General features: G+C 38.7%; 1 protein-coding gene across 1 annotated transcript in view; it reads right to left on the reverse strand.

Moving 5' to 3' along the window:
• Positions 1–972: 972 nt before the first annotated feature.
• urb2 (URB2 ribosome biogenesis homolog) overlaps positions 973–18471 on the reverse strand; it is a 20777-nt gene continuing 3278 nt past the window's right edge. The window contains exons 4-12 of the mRNA XM_030131216.1: positions 17283–18424; positions 16982–17120; positions 13689–16086; positions 12354–12514; positions 12027–12137; positions 10367–10609; positions 6950–7046; positions 5833–5960; positions 973–1327 (exon numbers count right to left, since the gene is read on the reverse strand). Of these exons, the coding sequence (XP_029987076.1) occupies positions 1130–1327; positions 5833–5960; positions 6950–7046; positions 10367–10609; positions 12027–12137; positions 12354–12514; positions 13689–16086; positions 16982–17120; positions 17283–18424 (4617 nt within the window). The 3' untranslated portion in view covers positions 973–1129. The remainder of the gene's footprint in view (positions 1328–5832; positions 5961–6949; positions 7047–10366; positions 10610–12026; positions 12138–12353; positions 12515–13688; positions 16087–16981; positions 17121–17282; positions 18425–18471) is intronic.

Below are 18471 nucleotides of genomic sequence, written 5' to 3' on the forward strand. Positions count from 1 at the left end.
CCTGCTCATAGAAAACAGAAACTGTGTTTTTGCATTAATTTCAAATACAATGATACTTTATCTATTTTCATCATAAAAACAGTCTGTATATCATCAGTTAAGCTGATTCTGATTGAGAGTGAAATAAAATTGCTGTCAGTTCAGCTTAGCCAAACATAAAATAACCAGCCACTTACAGTCAGTTTTATGTGCCTCCATTAGTAAATAAGAAAGCTTCTCCTCTCATTACACAAACATTCAGTTTCGGCAGCAGTACATGAACTAAACTTATTGGTTTCTGCATTTAGATGCAGACAGTTAATGAGGCTGGAGATAGACATTTACAGCCCTCCTGCAGTAACTAATGATTAAAGCAACCACAGGACTGTTATAGCTTTTCTTTAAATCAATATGTTTCAATGAAATTTGTGGTAACAGCAGGGTCTGTTCAGTCACACTGTGAAGACACACAAAAAAAATAAAAATCCTAGAAAAATATGGCAGTCTATAAATTCAGCTTAAACTGTAACAAAAATAGACTTAACTGTTTGTGTCTTCCTGTTTGATGGTTCTGATCATTAACTGTACAACCCTGTTACCTGTTTTTAACTCAGTCTGTTTCTATTTAAACACCACAAAAATAAAATGTGTTGCACAGAAACAGGCTTGAGAATCTGTACTTAAATTCATCTGTTATATCAAGAAAATTATTGAACAAAAATTTTCAATACTTCAGCATAATCATGTCATTTGAGTTCTTTATAAAAACAAAATATTAATCCACCATTTAAGATAAGATATTATTGATCCCATCATGGGGAAATTTCACAGTTGACAGCAGGAACATACAACACACCAGTGCAAGAGAAAGACGGGTAGAAAAAACCCACAAGTGAGAATGAAACATAAATGAAAAAAACAGCTATTTTTCTGTTTTCTTCAGTTTTTTTAATAACCACTTCCTCCATCACAGCATGAGGGCAAACAGATTCATTGCAGGGTATTTCCCCCAGTGTCTGCATATAAACCGTGTATTTATTTGATGCAAAAATTATATAAATATTTTCACATCAACACAGTCCTTCTATAATTTTTCCATATTCGGGAATTGTCCTCTACTTTCCTGAAGGGTGGACACTTTGTTTACAGTTCAGACTGTGTACTTGTCTTCTCCTTGCCGCTGTGCTTTGTGGTAATGGGTGTAACTGCTGTACAGCTCATTGAACACTTCTCTGACTCCCATCTGCAGACCAGCCGTCAGAAACTTGATATCCTGCTCCAGACACAGGTCCAGTATCCGATAAATGCCCTCTGTCAGATGCAGCTTAATGTCTGATCGCAAAGTCACCTGGAAGTGTAAAAAATGAGGAAACGTTTAAATGGAGGAGATGGGAGATACTGATATCTATTTCACAGATAGATAGGGTTTATATTGAATCAGTAGGCATCATAGAACAGACAGCGATTATCTTTTCCGTTTCTCACACAGGCACGCACACTGAGTCATCTCTGCTTCCTTATTTCATCGTACTTTAACTTGAACATCTCTCTTCTCTTTCATACTAAATAAATGGCAACACATTACTATACATAGCATCCGCCTGAAGGGCAGCCCAGGGCTAATATATAAACTCAGAAAGTTGGTGAAGAACACTTTAAAAGGTTATTTTCTTTGAACTCCACTTTTAAAAAAATATTGTTTTCTAAAGTGGGGTGGGATTCTGTATGCCTCCATTTTAGAGAAGCAAATAGAAATATGGGAAGAAAAGGAGTATAGTGTTGTGGATGGAGGCAACAGCTAAATGGGTGCATCTATGAAACTGGTCCCTAAAAACAGGACATGGTGGCAAAAAATTCAAACAAGATACAGACTAATGTTATGAAGCAAGATGAGAAGCACTTTGGGTCTATTTTAAAAATAAATATTTACTGAGATAAAAGAGAAACTATTTTTCAGATGAAATGCATTTTTGTATTTTTATGCAAAAATCCACATGTAACATGGCAAAAAGGACACAAAAAGTATGTGCTACTATTTTTTCGAATATCTTTTTATTCTCTCACAGGTACATTTTGGTCATCGAACTAATTATGCAAGGGAGAGTATTTCACAAAAATGAGTGCTGTTGCAAAATCACTTGTGATTTATATGTGATTAAATAGGCAAGTTCCGCATGTAACACGAGTGGACAAGATGGGATACGCACGAAACCTGAAAAAAGACTGAGATTCATGAAAAACCCACAAGTAAGGATTAAATAACCAGTAGGATCAACAAATTTGACACAGTGTGTTTATTTATAGCTGTATATAAGACCATTTCAAGCCATGTTTTCAAGATCAAATGCACTGACACCTAGGTAGCTTTTCCTGTCCCAATACTAGTCCTATTTTTAGCCCCCATATTTTATTAAAAATTCATAAATTTTGGGATGGCTCAGAGCAAGAATTTTTTTTTTTTTTTTGATTTATCTAAGGTCATCATTAGGTACATCCTGGGGGGAAATACGTCTAAATTTGTCTTTTATTAATGGGTCTAAAAAAGCTGGTGAAGTGCCAGGTACCAAAATGAACCCAGTTTCATAGAATAACCCAAATACATTATATAATTATATTATTCATTATATTTGGAAGGGGCCTCCCTGCCTGCCTGTCTGCCTGTCTGTCTGTGTTACCTTCAAAGCCTCCAAACCTGACCACAACATGGCTGGTCAACCACTGTCTGTTTGTTTCTACACCAAGTAATTAATTAAAACACCAGTCACGTAATAAGAATAATAGGCTTTGACAGCAAGGCAAAGTGGTAAAAGCTAATCTAAATATACACTAATGCTCTGTCCACACTAATACAGACATTGTTCTAAATGAAAATGTCCACCGCTCTGTGCAAATTATCTTTGTTTCACGAAATCTCTCTGTGCACACTAGTATGCAAGAAAAACTCTAAACCAATACAAATGCTCAGACAAACCATTATTACTGTGGTTGTGGCAAACACAAAGACTTTGGTTTGTCATAAAGTTGAGCAGCAATGACAAGTTAAACAACAAATACAAGTTAACTTAAATGTAAGGTTTGGATTTATGAAGTATAGTCCATATACTATATTCATCACAACATCAGTACATGTGTCAATACTGAATCTAATACAGGTAATACCCTAACTTCCACCAATATGACATTACATATAGCAGTGCATGTTCATTACAACAGTTACAACAGGAATGCATGAAATGAGGCGTTATCTCTGTCCACATGAACACACATAAACTAGAGTTCTAAAACATTTTCACATCAACAGGGACCTACAATACTGTTTACGAGTAGACAAGAGGCCAACACATAGGGAAAAATGTTTGTGTTGCAAAATTATCCTTATTAGGGCATTAAACTGATGATTATTTTAGGTAGCTGCTGCCTCCATCCTCAGCAGTGCTGGTACTTTTGTGTACTTCTCCAAAATGGAGGTTTACTGACTGAGATCAACTATAGGTCATACACCAACAAAAAAAAACTCTTACTGATTTAAAAGAATCCAAACTCATACGTTAATACTAATATGAATTCCATACTGACTTGGTATCAGATGCATATATTATTTATCCAGCTTGAAAATAATACTACTTCATTGTTGTACTGTTGTAATGTAACCCAGCTGCTGTGTTGTTTTAGAGTTCAGGTTATCATTCATTTACAAATTTACAAGGTCTACATGTCGTATACTGTTGCAGATGACCCTCGAGTCACCTGAAAACCAGCCTGTAAACTAACATCAGTACACCAAGGCTTGCTCTGGTTCTCCAGCAACACACTGAAGGTAAATGTCCATGAGTACACACAGAAAAACACAACAGACAAATAACAGCCTTTGTGCTCAGTGAACCCTGAAATAAGCCAGGGGAATACTGAGCAGTGGCTGTTTATTCATTCCTGTTATATTATATCCCCAGTGGTGTAAATGTTTCAACATTACCTGAATAAAAGTCTGTACAGTTCTAAGACCTTTGACCTACGCCATACAAAGAAGGAGAGCTGCTCTGTGCAGCTGACAGTGTCTCGTGATGCTATAAACCTTGCATCATCCAGTGACTGGGCTCACATTATATGGGAATGGGCTATTGTGCTTTTAGCCAAAGCTCACCTATTAAATGTCAGGAGAAGGAAAAATTGTGCCAGAGTTAGTAAGGCTTTGTTCTACTTCCGTCTGGATTCAGTAATACCCAAAAAAGGTCATGACCACAGTGGGACAGCCAGGCTTTACTCCAAAAATGTTTTGTACACTGCTTTTGCTAGTAAACTTTGCAAATTATATGTTGAGCATATATAAAGTCATGTGTTCTTCAGAAAACATATCTGGAGCATTGAATATACACATTGTGGGTGGTGCACAGAGGGTAAACTGTTAAACATGTGATTTAGTGCTTAACAAAACCTCAAACATACTGTATCTGCTGCATTGTGCAATGCTGTGCAGACAACACACAAACTCCCTTACAACTATATTTTTCATTGACAGTATGAAGTATACAAATCTTGGACTGCCGGTGAATCCTGCAGGTTATTAGGTCTGAAATTCAAAATGCGTGATTTTTTTGGGGATCCATGTTTTTAAATCCTGTAAAATAAATGAATCTAAAAAAAAAAGTGCTTTGGTTATGTTCCAGCCACCGCCCTCTGTCTGCAGCCACTGCTCTGTTGTGTTGAGTCATGTCCTTCTCACAGCTCTGTCTGATTGGTCACATGTCAGGAGACACAGTCGGTGAATACTGAACATTTATTTACTTATTTATAATCCTTTCAATTCAATGTGAACAACAGAACAATTTTTATGTAAATGTCCCTCAGTTACAAATATAGGTTGTTCAAAATATGGTTTATGGGTCATGATTAACAACTGGTATCAGCTCAAACAAAAACACAAACAAACAAGAAAGCTGCTGATCCATAATTGACAGTTTTGTCCTATTTTACAACTTTGCATTTTGTTGTTTCTTGTTTTGTCCATTTGTGACAGCATGTGTGGAAAAAACAAATCAGCTCATTTAATTCAAGCGGGTCATACTTTACAAATTGTGCTCAATCCTTGCCGCTGCTGCATGGAAAGCTCATCTCTGGCTAATGGCCATTAGAAAATGCTCTGACACAGAGAGAGCTATTACCTCTGACCTACAAAGAGGTCTGTCTCTTTGAAAATCCCCACTGAAAGCACAATATAAATCCAATTTTAGTATCATTAAAAGGCTAACACAGAGCTCAAAGAATCCCATTCACCTCTTGCCCATTATTTCTGTCTGTCTGTCCATTTATCTGCCTGTCTGTCTTCCTCTCTGGGTTTCACTGTGTATGTATTTCTGCTGGAAAACGCTGAGTCAGATTGGCATCATCTTAAATACAGTCTGGTGGCAGAAACGAGCTGCGTTCACAAACCAGACGTGACTCACTGCTTTGAGGTAACATCCAACCAAAAGCTTCATTCCAGCACATGGACTTACAGTAATCCAGGACCTGTCCGTGGAGATCTGTGAACATTTATGTTGTGGCCAATGGAAATACTCTTCATCACTGCTTCTGAGCGTCAGCGTCTCCGTCACTCTGCTCCGCTAAACCTCAGCAGATCAACAAGCACCAACAGACAAACTAGGCTGGATCAAAGGATCAGCTGAGATCCTGCTGTCACGTTCACACATGTGTATGACATGTATGTGTATGTGTGTCACAGCTGTGGACAATCACAGGGGATGACAAATGGATGTGTTTGGGTGTGTTGGGTTGAGTGTGTATGCTACTGTGTGTGTTTATGTCACATGTAGGACCATATGTCTTAATGAATGTGTGTGTGTCTTAAGTGTGTACCTTTTGTAGTTCGGTGACGTACTGGGCCACCATGAAGGCTGACAGTGTGGTGAAGCTCTCAGCTGTGGCAGCAATATGAGAGTACATCCTCTCAATCAGTCTGGAGCACTGCTGATACACATCACCATCTGGAAACACAGATACATTGCATTACTTCATTTAGGATGTTTACATATAATTACTGTATTTTCATGTATGCAAACAAAGTAATGATGATGATAATATTGTATTAAAATGAACAAATGTAGGGCTAAGTCATACAGCCAAAACTGTTATGATACAAAAAAAAATTCCTTGAGAATAACACAATACATACAATATATCCAAATATTATTTCTCACCAGTTAAAAGACTGACTTTTGGTCTTCACTGAGTGTTGAAGAAAACCTATTCATTTGTTTATTGTTTATGGTCACAGCCTTTTAGAAATACACAGACTATTAAAATAAAGAGTAAAATAAAGTAAGACAGTGTGAAACAAAATAATTATGGTAATCAATTATATTGCAAAAATCAAAACTGCTGAGCTCCACAAGGAGAGTCATCATGATATAATACAATAATAATGTTGAGAAATCATATACATGGTATCACAAAAATGATCATTATCCTTTTATTGCTTTATTTGAAAGGCACAAAAAAAAAGTATTTTGGATCACTCTTGAAGCTTTGGATTAAGGTGAAATTTGACACATGCGAGTTGCAGTAGTGATCATCACAGTTCTCATCATTATGAGCTGTATGCTACATTCTTGAAGGCATTTCATTGTAATGGTTCAACTTTATTATATTTTAAATGAGGACAAAATAAAGTGTGAATGAATGTAGTTCCATCTCTTTTCCCCAATTTCAAGTTATTTCATTTCAAAAACAAAATGATTATTAAATGTTGTAATTACCATTATGCCATAAAAATAAACTGCATGTGTATAATGACGATTAATATTATGTTTCAGTAGGTTTTTTTTATTTATTTTTTTTTATCAAAGTTAAAAAAAAAAAAAAAAAAAAAAAAACTATATCACTGATTTTCAAAGCAGCATAAATATACTCTCCCCAAACATAAATCTTGGACATGTAATAAACTAAGCTCTGTGTTTTGTACAGTATGTATAACCTGTGTCATTGTCCTTTCTCTGTCGACCCTCCTGCATGATGGAAGCCACCAGTCGATAAAAGACATTTAAAAATGAAGGAGCTGCATTCAGCATCACCTAAAAGAAAACAGAATGTATACACTCATAAATGAACTACTTAACCTCATTAATCAGCACACTGGGCTGTCACAGTGCATTGTTTCTGCTCCTATGTGTCTCACAAAACAATGATAAAAGACAAAGTAGTGGTGAATATATTGCAGGAGTGAGGAAATATATCTTGCAACTTTGCAGTCATAGCTGATGAAAATCTAATGTCACTCTGGAGTTAATGATTTATAGTTTTCACTTAGTAATGTATGTTTATATTATGTCATTTAATTCAAATGAAGCCACAAGATGAATAAACAGGCTTTTGTATGCAATAAAATAATATGAATCTAAATAAAATATTGACAAACTAAAGGTTGAGTGACACTGTATTTTAAAGGCAAATGAGTAGAATTTAAATGAGGAAAGTGCACAATGAGATTAACTGGCTGATATTGCCATATTTTGACATGATCTATCTTGAACAAGAGATAATTACTAGAAACTGGATGACTTGAACTGAACATTCAAGTCAAAGTAATAAATACTGGAAAAAATAGATCAGTCAATACATCAATACATCTTGATCACTGAATAAAATACCACAAAATTCTAGGTAATTCTTTTTTTTTTTTTTTTTTATGATTCTTTACCTTAAAGTCATTAAAATCTATATAATAGATATTTTAAAATGGGACTATTACATATTACATGGTATAAAACACTGGGGACATTTCTATTTGATGTAGTGATGCAGCAATAAAAGCCTAAATAAATAGTATTCAATAAAGAGCTGCAACAAGCAGATTTAAATGTAACAGAGTCACAGAGTAATCAAATATTTCCCCCTATATTTAAATAAACTTGTACGAGAAAATTCCATCAGAGAATTGCTGACATAAAAACTCCTGCAGTATCGATCGATAACATTATTACCACTGACAAAGCAATAACTAAGCAGCCATAAACGGCTCACAGAATGACTGAGGTAAATGTTGCTGCATTTCTCTGCCTCTGTTCTCTATTAAAGGCCTCTGGAGGACTGAGGGAATATAAACGAGAGGGGATTGATGTCACCAGCTCTACTTGGAGCTCTGTAATGGTTTCCATCGACCCGAACTCCCCTCATGCCAACCTAAACTGCATGCCAGCTCTGCAGGTCCCTCCCTCTTCTGGGTCCTTTCACACCTTCACAATGCAGCTCCATTTTATCCTCTCTCAACTTTCTTCATGTATCAACTCTGATCACATCTTTTGTTCTCTGTATCCTTCCTCATCTCTTATTAAATGTCCAGTTCCTTTCTCTTCCTCCATCAGTGCTCTCTCCTTTCCTTCCTCCTATCCTCCCTCTGTCTCCTGTGCTGCCGTTTTTTGTCCTAACAAACATCTGATATCACTTAGCTGGTCCTTGTTCTGTTTTATTCAGTGCAGCTGCTCTTTTTCACTCCCACATTGTCATTGTTTCGGAACAAAAAAACAAAACAAAACAAAAAAAACCCCTAAAACTGTCACCTTTTCTGAAATGAGAAACTAGAAAATTATCACATTAACACCGTAACATGAATGGAGGTGGTAAACCAAGCAAAAAACATTGTGTCGGTTGGAATGTGTGCTCGCAGTTAAATATTTAACTTTACTTTTCTCTACAGGAAACAAAAGTTCCCTCTTACTCAGCAAATCCAGTACACTTTAAACAATTCTTGTAAAAGCTAAAAAAAAAAAGACAAAGTGCCATTTTATGCAGCTACAGCATGAATTTGTTAGCTGTAATATCCTATGTGGCATCCTGTGGACTCGGACAACGTTAAAATACAGCCTTGCCTCATATCATGGATTCAAACCAGCAGCTTTGACTTTAATGCCTGAGGCTGCAGAGACAATGGTGGCTTTGATTATCTGCCAGAGGGTTCTGTTTTCCGAACAGATTTCCATATATTTTTATCCAAACACACAGTTTGCTGCTCTGGGAGGAACACCTGTTAACCTCTTCAGTATTTTATCACAACGATCACAATTAGCAGATTAGCCAGCCTCCAGTCAGACATATCTTGGTGCTTTGTTTCTGCGCATCCTGTATTAGACCTGTACAATATATGGAAACTCTGCAATGCATGCGTGCGTGTGTGTGTGTCACTTTGTCCAATATAACTTGCAATGCACAAACCTCACCATTGCTGCAAAATGATACCATTTAATCTGAGGTTAGCTGATTGATTAATTACACTTCATCTGATTGGCTAAATCTACATATGTGCATATTATTTTTCTTATATACTGTACTTCAGTCTTTTGCAATTTGTTCATTGTATATGTTCAAATCCCAAATCACAAATACTACAATAGTGCAAACTAGGGCTGCATGATATTGGAAAAAACTGACATTGCGATTTTTTTTAACCCTGTGATATATATTGCGATATGAAAAACTACTCAGGAGGATATGATAACTGTGTGGTGCCAACGTAAACGGTCAAACAAATTAGTTGTGTTTCCTCTCGTTGTGGCGACAGGTGCATTAAGGCACTATCGACACAGAACACATATATCAATATCATCCTTCTTGTAGCCGAAATAATTACAGATAACAGACGTTGCTTTTCTTTGTGGCACCAAGTCTTCGTTTTCAGTGATTTTCTTTTGTTCATTGCTCATTTTTCAATGTTGTTACCAGTGATCCACTCCATGTGTAGGGGCATGGTCTGCTTTGGCAAACTGATTAAGAATGATTGTGATTGGTGGATCACTGTGTGTAGTGTGTGTCAGGTACTCAGATTGAAATTAGATGAGAACACATTGAGTTCATTTACCTCCTACATTGCAGGACCTGTGATGTGACTATTGCACACATGTACATTGCGATGACAATGCTCAAATGATATATTGTGCAGCTTTAGTGCAAACCCTTATACATAGTGTATTTTCCTTATCATCTCTTTATTTTGTTGAATACTACTCTCATGGTAACATGTTCTGTATTTTCCAACTTTCATCTGCTTACATTTGTATTTAATGCATCACGTTGGAATTATTGGTTACTATGCAAATGTTTATAGATAATAGTAAATAACTGATGTCTCTCTCTCCTCTCATACTCACTGCCTTCATTTACTGGATTCTGTTCAATAAGGATGATTTTAAGTATTTGCTATAATGACCCTGTATATCCATCTATCTTCCTAGTTTATTCTTTAGTTAAAATATAGTATGTTGTTTACATATATACTACTACAATGACCAAACTGAACAGAAAAATACTATTTAGAGCACTATGTTAAAGGGAATACATATGTGTCATTTACCTTCTTATTTCATTAATTCACACATTTCTCCTCATTGGTCTCTCATACCTGAGGGTGACACTGAATGACAGCAAACAGAGCCTCATGAACAGCCAGGAACGCAGACTGGTAGACGGTTGGAGTCAAGCGGTCCAGAGGTACTGCCTGAAGCGCTCCAAAGACCAGGGTCACATGATGAGGGTTGGAAATTAGCCCCTCCCCCTGTCGCAGCAGTGATGTCATTGCCATCACTGTGGGCACGGTGAAGGGGAGCGTAAGAGAGATGTCCTGACTGGATGATCTTACCAAGAACTGTAAAAAAAAAAGAGTTACAAGAAGTTAAAAGAGACAAACAGAGGACATAGCTGTTAATGCAAGCTCTTACTCTGACACACTGAAGTACAAAGCTTAAGTATAGTTTACAGGTTTCATTTTTAAGTCTTTTTAAATTGACTACTGTGCATGCTGAGTATGATCTGAGTATCTGAAATGCAGCTCAAGCAGCACATTTAGACTTTCGCCAACAATCCATATTGGAAAATGAAAGCTCTACACACATTTCTCATCTCATCGACTTAAATGAGGACACAGACTGAAGGAGTGTTTCCAACCAGCTGTTTTGAGTTCTCATTTTCACATTAAAAAGTGGAAACACCAAAAATGCAAATGGAAAAGTCATCATGTGGCTAAAAGGTGAATGCAGATCAGATTTAGTGATTTGGGGTTTTTTTTTACAGTTCAGTTCCACATATATTGTTTAATTACTTTGTGTTTGATGTTCATTTATGTAGTTATCCCATTGCTAGCACAGTAAAATACAATCCATTTCACATATGCATGTGCACATGTGTTGTTGGTATAAAATTTTTGGGTGGAGGAGAGGGATGATGTTGGCTGATGGATCAGCTGTCAGCTTTTCCCTACTCTCAAACATCGTCATTTCTTCAGCTTTAAAAAAATCCAGTCAACTTCTAAGTTATACTGTTTTATTCACAGAACCAATTAGGAGACATTCAGAAAATTAATTAAGAAGTGGACAAGCAAGTTAGATAACGACTCTGGAGAGTAAATAAAATATTATGACCATATTTAGGAGTACTAGGAGCCACTCAGTGCAAGTTCAGACCAATTCATGCCAATCAAAATGCTGGACCCACAAAAAATTCATTTTTGCAGTAAAGTGAAGTGTGGTAAAGGGATGCAGGCTTGTGTAATGTCCCCACAAGTGAAGGAAACAGATGTGTGTGTGTGTCGGTACAGCTGAGCAGATTGCTGTGTCGTCTCTATCTGCTCCACCCAGCAGGCCTGATAGCAAACACATTGACCAAAAGAGCCTCAGAGGAAATTTCAATGAGCAGAAATCAGAGGACTGTGATTGTCATTTGGCTGCAGAGTCATTCAAGACAGCTGTCACATGTCCTTCCAACTCGCTGTCACTAAAATTATTACCGTGAGGCCTAAGAACACACTGTACGGTGCTGCCTCCTGCTTGTCGTAACATTACCAAGCATGTTTTTTCTGATTTTCTTTTGTCCTTTTTTAGTTACACAATTATCAGTCACAATTGTGTGAAATCTGAGAAAAGAAACTTCACTGACCTGAACAAGGCGTGATCTTAGAAACTAAACTTTCAAAGACTTTCTATGTGTTTCTGCATCAGTTGTGTCTACGGGCACTGGAGCATGCTCTATTTGTGTCATCTTCAGATTGGCTTGTGTGTTTTTCTCACCATCATTGCAGATATAATCTGGGGTGCACTGAGCCACAAAGCTTTAGAGCAGGACTCAGGTAAGGGACAGCAGGATAGCATCTTAATGATGATGACTGCAGATAACACCTCCTGGAGAAAAACACAGGGAGGAAGGGGGCGTTAACATCACAGCAAAGGCATAAACAGAATACCTATCAGGTTTTCTTTCTAACACAATGTGACTTTGTAATGTTTAACGGAAAACTTTTTGTCCTGACATTACAAAAACAGTCCAGTCATCTTCCATTATCTATGCACCTACTTTTATAGATATGGTGAAGACAACAGGTGTGATATGTGGCTTACCCTGTACTTTTCAGCCCTCAGTTTCCCAATGTCCAGTCCATCTTTGATCAGCAGCAGCAGCAGGTTGAACTGGCCTGTTGTGCTTTTTTCCACCAGGTGGTGGAGGAGCTCCTGCACAACTGGCTCCAGTTCACAGAGATCATGTGAACCCAACCAGTGAGCTGGAAGCACAATATCTGAGTATTACACACAACTCTACTCAGACAAATCAGAAAACAACATTAAAAAAACACTCCACTCCTCTGATCACAAAACCATACCAAGCATATATAAATGGATCAGCATATTTATATGGACACACTGAAAGGAGTCACATTTAAAGTGAGAACTCATCTCACTGAAGACATTTGTTCCCGCTGGATCATGCATGAGCAAGGCTTATCTATACAGCTTTGGAAATAATTATTAGACCATTACAACATGGTATTGAAATGCATTTTCTTCCTCCTTTGTGTAGTCAGGCTGTATGTCCTTCTGGAGATTGTAATGAACACATGTTTTGCTGATTCTAAGTCTCTTCGAGATGACTCCCTCATTGCCCTCCTCTCATTAAAGCAGCAAAAAGTCTCCTCACCACACAGTTCTCTTGGTTGAGTTATAAATTATTTTGGATTATCTGAACCTTATAGTATATGTAGCTGATGTAAACAATAATGTTTCAGGTCAACTGACGTATAATCTGATCATTTCTGTATTTATGTCTTTGTGGATAATTTGTTTATTGTATTTTATCATCATCGTATTTTATAATGCTTATAGTAAATTATTGTAATTGTTCAATCACCTGCAGTGCTGCTGGGATATAATCAGTATTTTGAATTTCTACTGAATATTAAAAACATAAATAAATGTATAAAAAAGTAATATACTTTTATGCATCCATTCATCCAATAAAAAATCATTATGGGATGATGTGAATGTGTACCTATATGGATATGCATATGTAGTGTGAGCATATAAATGCATTATGTTCACTGATATGTAACAGGTCACAGATTACTAATTACCCTGCTAAAACGTAATGCAACTACTATGTCAAAATATTGTAATGGATTACACTCGATTATTTTTCTATCAATTTTTAAAAATCTGGTCAATAAAGCTGAAGTCCTAAAGCTTTGCTGATTTGTGTGGAAATTAGCTAAAAGAAGTCCTTCCTTCCTTCAAAAGATGCAAAGCTACAAGATGAATCATATTCAGCCAATTTAATACATAAAACAAACTATTTGGACCTGTTTGTATTCACAAATGAACATGATTAAATACGTGTGTTAGATATACAAGATCAAAGCAGTACCATGCAGTTCAGTCTATTAAAATTATGTTGTGCTTTACCTGTCAGGAGGTGGTGCACAGCCTGCAGTATCTGCATGTACAGCTCATCCAGTTCCTTTCTTTCTGTCTCCTCATCTCCTCTTGTCCTCTCCACTGCTGAGTAAAAAGCAGACAGGAAACGGAGAGACGAAACAAGGAAGTCAGTGGGCCTGGGGGCAGAGCTTATTTCTTTGAGGATCTGTTGGCTGAAGCTCCGATAGAGCCCCATGTGACCAAGGCTGTGGCCCTGTTTGTTCTCATCCTCCAGTGACAGTAAGGACAGTTCACACTGCAGCATGACGGTGACAACCTCCACTATGAAGGCCTGACCAAGGATGCTGGTTGGCTGGATGTCAGTTTGCGGTTTTAGGATGGACTCGATGGCTTGTCCCAATGTTGCAGTTGTTCTTGTGAGCATTTGAGTCAGTGTTTGATCCAGCGGTTTGTTCCTTCCTAAAGCATTTGTCATTGCTTGAGAAAAAGTGGTCAGTGATGCCAGCAGGAGATGAATAGACAAGATGGAGTCTCTCACATCTAATTTACCTGAAATATCCACCACTGTTACACTGGGAGCTATAGCATACCTGTCTGTTACATCCTTACTGGTAAGATAGGACGCAAACTGGTCCAGGTTGAGACGAACACTGCTATTTCTCATTATAATCAACTGGACCAAAGACCTGATGAAGCCCTGTACAGCTTTGACTAAATCCAACCAATCTGAGCTGCTTGCAGATCCAAACCTATGAACAAGAAGTGAAGACACAGTGGCCTGCAGCAGAGTCCCACCATGAACCAGCTTCAAAACAGTCTGGAAGTTTCTACCCTCCAGGAGACAAGCCAGAATTCTAAGAAGCTTTCTAAGGAATCCAGCAGGATTTCCATCCCCATTATCCATGTCCATGGCTATGTTTTGCTGAGTGGAAGTAGAGGTGAACATGAAAAAGAGAAGGAGAAAAAGAGATGACATGTCATCAGTTTTCATCCCATCTGGGTTGAGGCTTGTTAAAATTTGGAGTAGGTTTAATATCTCCTGTGTCTGTGAGTCACTAAGCAGCACAGACACTTCTCCATTCTTAGAGGATGCCAATATATCCTTAACTAAAGCCTCTTTTTCCAACAGAGCCTGACTGGCGTTAGCTCCTTTCTCCTGAAATGCAGCACAAGCCTTATTTTTATGTGCTGCCATGAGGAGACCAGTAATCCTTTGTGTGAGACACTGAACCATGGCAGAGAACAGTGAAGGCAGCTCTGGGAGAATGGGGCTTTGGAGAAGCTGTGAAGATATGAGGGAGACGGTCAGACGGCTGGACAACTGGTCTTGGTCTCCATCTGTGTGTCTCATAAGAAGTGAGCTGAGGAGTACTTCTGCTATGGATTCAACATCTTCCCTGCTTAGGTAGGGAACTATCAAAGGCAAATTTGAGGTGACAAGATACCAGTGTGCAACCTGGTAGGAGCTGGTGTTAACACTGCCCACCTGCCCGTCCCATTCCTGCTCTACACCTACACTCAACTCAAACTTGTCTTTGCCTAAAATAAACTGGGCTGCCCTGGTTAGCAGCACTGCAGTACTGTGTTCAGCAAGTAAGGTGGAGTCTAACAAGACTTTCTTAATCTGTTGCAAAGTGAGAAGCTTGAACAGCAAACAACTCATAGGGCTACTGGAAATCACAGAGCTAATTTCACCAGAGAGAAGACCTTCAATGTGAACCAGGACTGGAGCTTTAGGGTCACTTGTGAGAGCTGAGTCAAGAGAAGTGTATTTGCTGCAGTGGATGTGGAAGAGTGTGTCCACCTCCACCCAGGTGTATTTGAGGAGGAGACAAGCCTCCTGAGTCTTTTGTTTCCATAGATTATTCGTTTCTGTATCGTTCTGTAAGTCTTTGCTGTCTGGTGCCTTTTTGCCTGTCTTTGGTGTTTTTGGGCCTGAACCTATTTGTATTTTCTCATCCTTCTTCTCTGTAAACAGTTGCAATAACTCCTTGACAATCTGCTGCATCTCCTCCATCAGTCTTTGACTCTGTCTGACTAAGGGAAGAGGAGAGGCATTGTCCAGAGTCTTCAGATTAAATAAAAGAGTATGAAGAAGCTGGCTGAGGGAAAAGAGCTTCAGGGATGAATCCTTTTTCCCTCCATCAAACATATTTTCTCTATCGTCGATGTTCATCTTATCCTTCACTAGGTCAGGCAGTATATACTTCCTGATGCTCTCCAAGACTAAAGAACAGACCTCTGTGGCTTGGGAAGGAGGAGTGTCCAAAAGACAGCTCTGGAGGGAGGCGGTAACCTCGTCAGACAGTAGAGGAGGTCGGAGCTCGTCCAGAGCGGGTTGACAGATAACAGACAAGAGCTCTGAGAAGAGACGCGGCAGCTGACGAAGCTTAGTGTATGTCCGGAGGAGACTGCACACCATGACCTGTTGGGAAACAAACATCTTGTCGGAGTCGGAACAAAGCACTCAAATATTTCAGTATCTTAAATGTACTTCAAAGCATTTGGAAAAAAGTATGTTATTTCAATGTCTTTTTTGTCGTTATCTTTGAATTTCACTGTCTGAAATGATGTCTGCAGAATTTGACACTTCAAGGATTTTGTCATTTTCATCTGCCAGTTTCTGTCCTACTTATAATACTAAGGGTCTATGGAGTGATGCAGACTGCATCGCCCGCGGATGTGAAAATGAAACTTAACACTCATTTACCTTTTCCCTACCTCCTGAAGCTTCGCAAACTTTCATTTGAGGGGGCAGGACATTTGTCCTGGCCTATTATGTATTATACATATGCATAATAAGTCTAATGCGACTGTGATTATTTTTTTGTATGAAATGTTTGGTGTGGCGGCAATGCTGAGTGTACCGTTTTCATAAGTGTGATAAAAAAAACATACAATCATTAGTGCACAAAGATCCTCATTGGGTCATCAAGCCTTTTTTGTAGTAGAGCCATATTGTACTCAACTAATGGTTTAGTATTGAGACATGGTGATGCATACAGTGATAGAGTGGTTGTAATTCTACATATTGCAATATTGTAAGCAACATTTTGTGCTATTACACTATTACGACTCAGTGACAATACATGAAAATACTGCAACCTAGTGTTTGCAGGTTGAAACACAAAATGACTCACTAACACAATCTTTGTATTTAAGTTATTGATTTAAAATCAATTTTGTGTTTTTGAGAATTGATATAGTACCACAAAACATAATACTGCAATACTTCAGTGTACTGATACGTTCTCTTTAACATTTGTTGTATTCCCTGTTTTCCATTAAACAAAAGTTATGGACCACCTCACTATGCTCACCTGCCTGGCCTTCTGCACTCGTCCTTCAATGCAATCCGCATTGACCCAGGCTGACGACAACAGCTGGTCCAGATCCGGTTCAAGAATCAGATGGTTCAAACTCAACATCACTTTCAAGCAGCGGTACCAAGCCGGGATGCTGAGGAGAACACAGAAGCATTCTGTTGTGTATCAGCACATAAGTACAGGTATTATTACAAGAAGTGACCAAAAACAGTCACAGTTCAGAATACATCTTAAGTATGTGTTCATTTAAATCTTAAAACTCAATCTACTACAAGGAGCTCAGTATTTATTTTACCTTGGCTGGGCCTGATTGAAAAGCAATTGTCCCAGGGCTCTGTAAAATCTCAGCTGAACCTCTCCATGTCTTATTCTATCTGCTGCTACGTTGTAAATGTCAGCTGACAGAGCCTGATTTAGCAGAGACTCGACAGCCAGCAGGGCCAGGCTCCAGTTCTCTGGGGAACAGGCGGACTCAGACAGTGGCTGGTCTACTTTAGCAAGAGAAAGTGAGCGTGTATCAAGACCTAAATCTAAAACAGAGGCCAGTCTGGAGAGAAAGTAGAAACACAACATCCTGTGCTCCTCCTCGCTTTCTCCTCTTCCTTTTCCATAGCTTTCTAGGAAGAACTTGAAAAGCAGAGACACAGTGTTTGACTTCACAGAGTAGTGGAGCTGTGGCTCACAGCAGCTCTGAGCAGTCAGTCGGCTGATTACAGCACTAGCTGGCCTCAGGGGGCCTTTTGACCCTCCAGAGCTCCGTTTCCCAGCATCCTCTTTAGATGGTAGAAGTTCGTCATTGTAAGGATTCAGGAGCTCAGGTGGGAAGAGAGCTAACTGCAGGACATTGTCAATCTTGACACGAATGTCTCTGCACAGCTGCTGAGGGACAGGCAGCTGTGACTCTCCTGAGGTGAGAAGGTGTCTGAGTAGTATTAAAGGCTGGAATAGCTGGTTGGTCACCACAGTGAATACTCTGTTAGGATTAGCTTGTTGTCGTTGAACTGAAAGATAACATGCCAGTGCCTGATGTAACACCTCAAATAGTTTCGCTGAAGGGGGGTTTTCATTTGCCTTGGAGGAAAAATTAGTGGACTCTAACAATGGATGATGTGGAGGATTTTCAGTGACTGGATCAACTTGGTGGGAATCTCCCACAGGCAGAAGATGAAGAGACTCAGCATCCATCTGATGTTCACATGGCACAGCAGTTTCACATTGTACGGTGGACTGAACAGATCCTGTCTGCAGTGGCTGCTGTAGCTCACAGCAGGCCAAAGAGCAGAGCTTGTTCACCAAATCTACCAGGAGTTCAAACTTGGTGGTGAAAACTGATGAGAGAGCAGAGGAGGAGAGGATACCCTGACACACACTCAGCACAGTGGACACACACACTGCTGGCCCATATCCTGCACGGTCTTGAAGGCGGTCGAGCAGAAGCTGGAAGCAGAGACAAAAAGGTTTAATCAAAACTAAATGAGTCTTTG

This window comes from Sphaeramia orbicularis, chromosome 3 (assembly GCF_902148855.1).
Source record: "Sphaeramia orbicularis chromosome 3, fSphaOr1.1, whole genome shotgun sequence".
NCBI classification, from domain to species: domain Eukaryota; kingdom Metazoa; phylum Chordata; class Actinopteri; order Kurtiformes; family Apogonidae; genus Sphaeramia; species Sphaeramia orbicularis.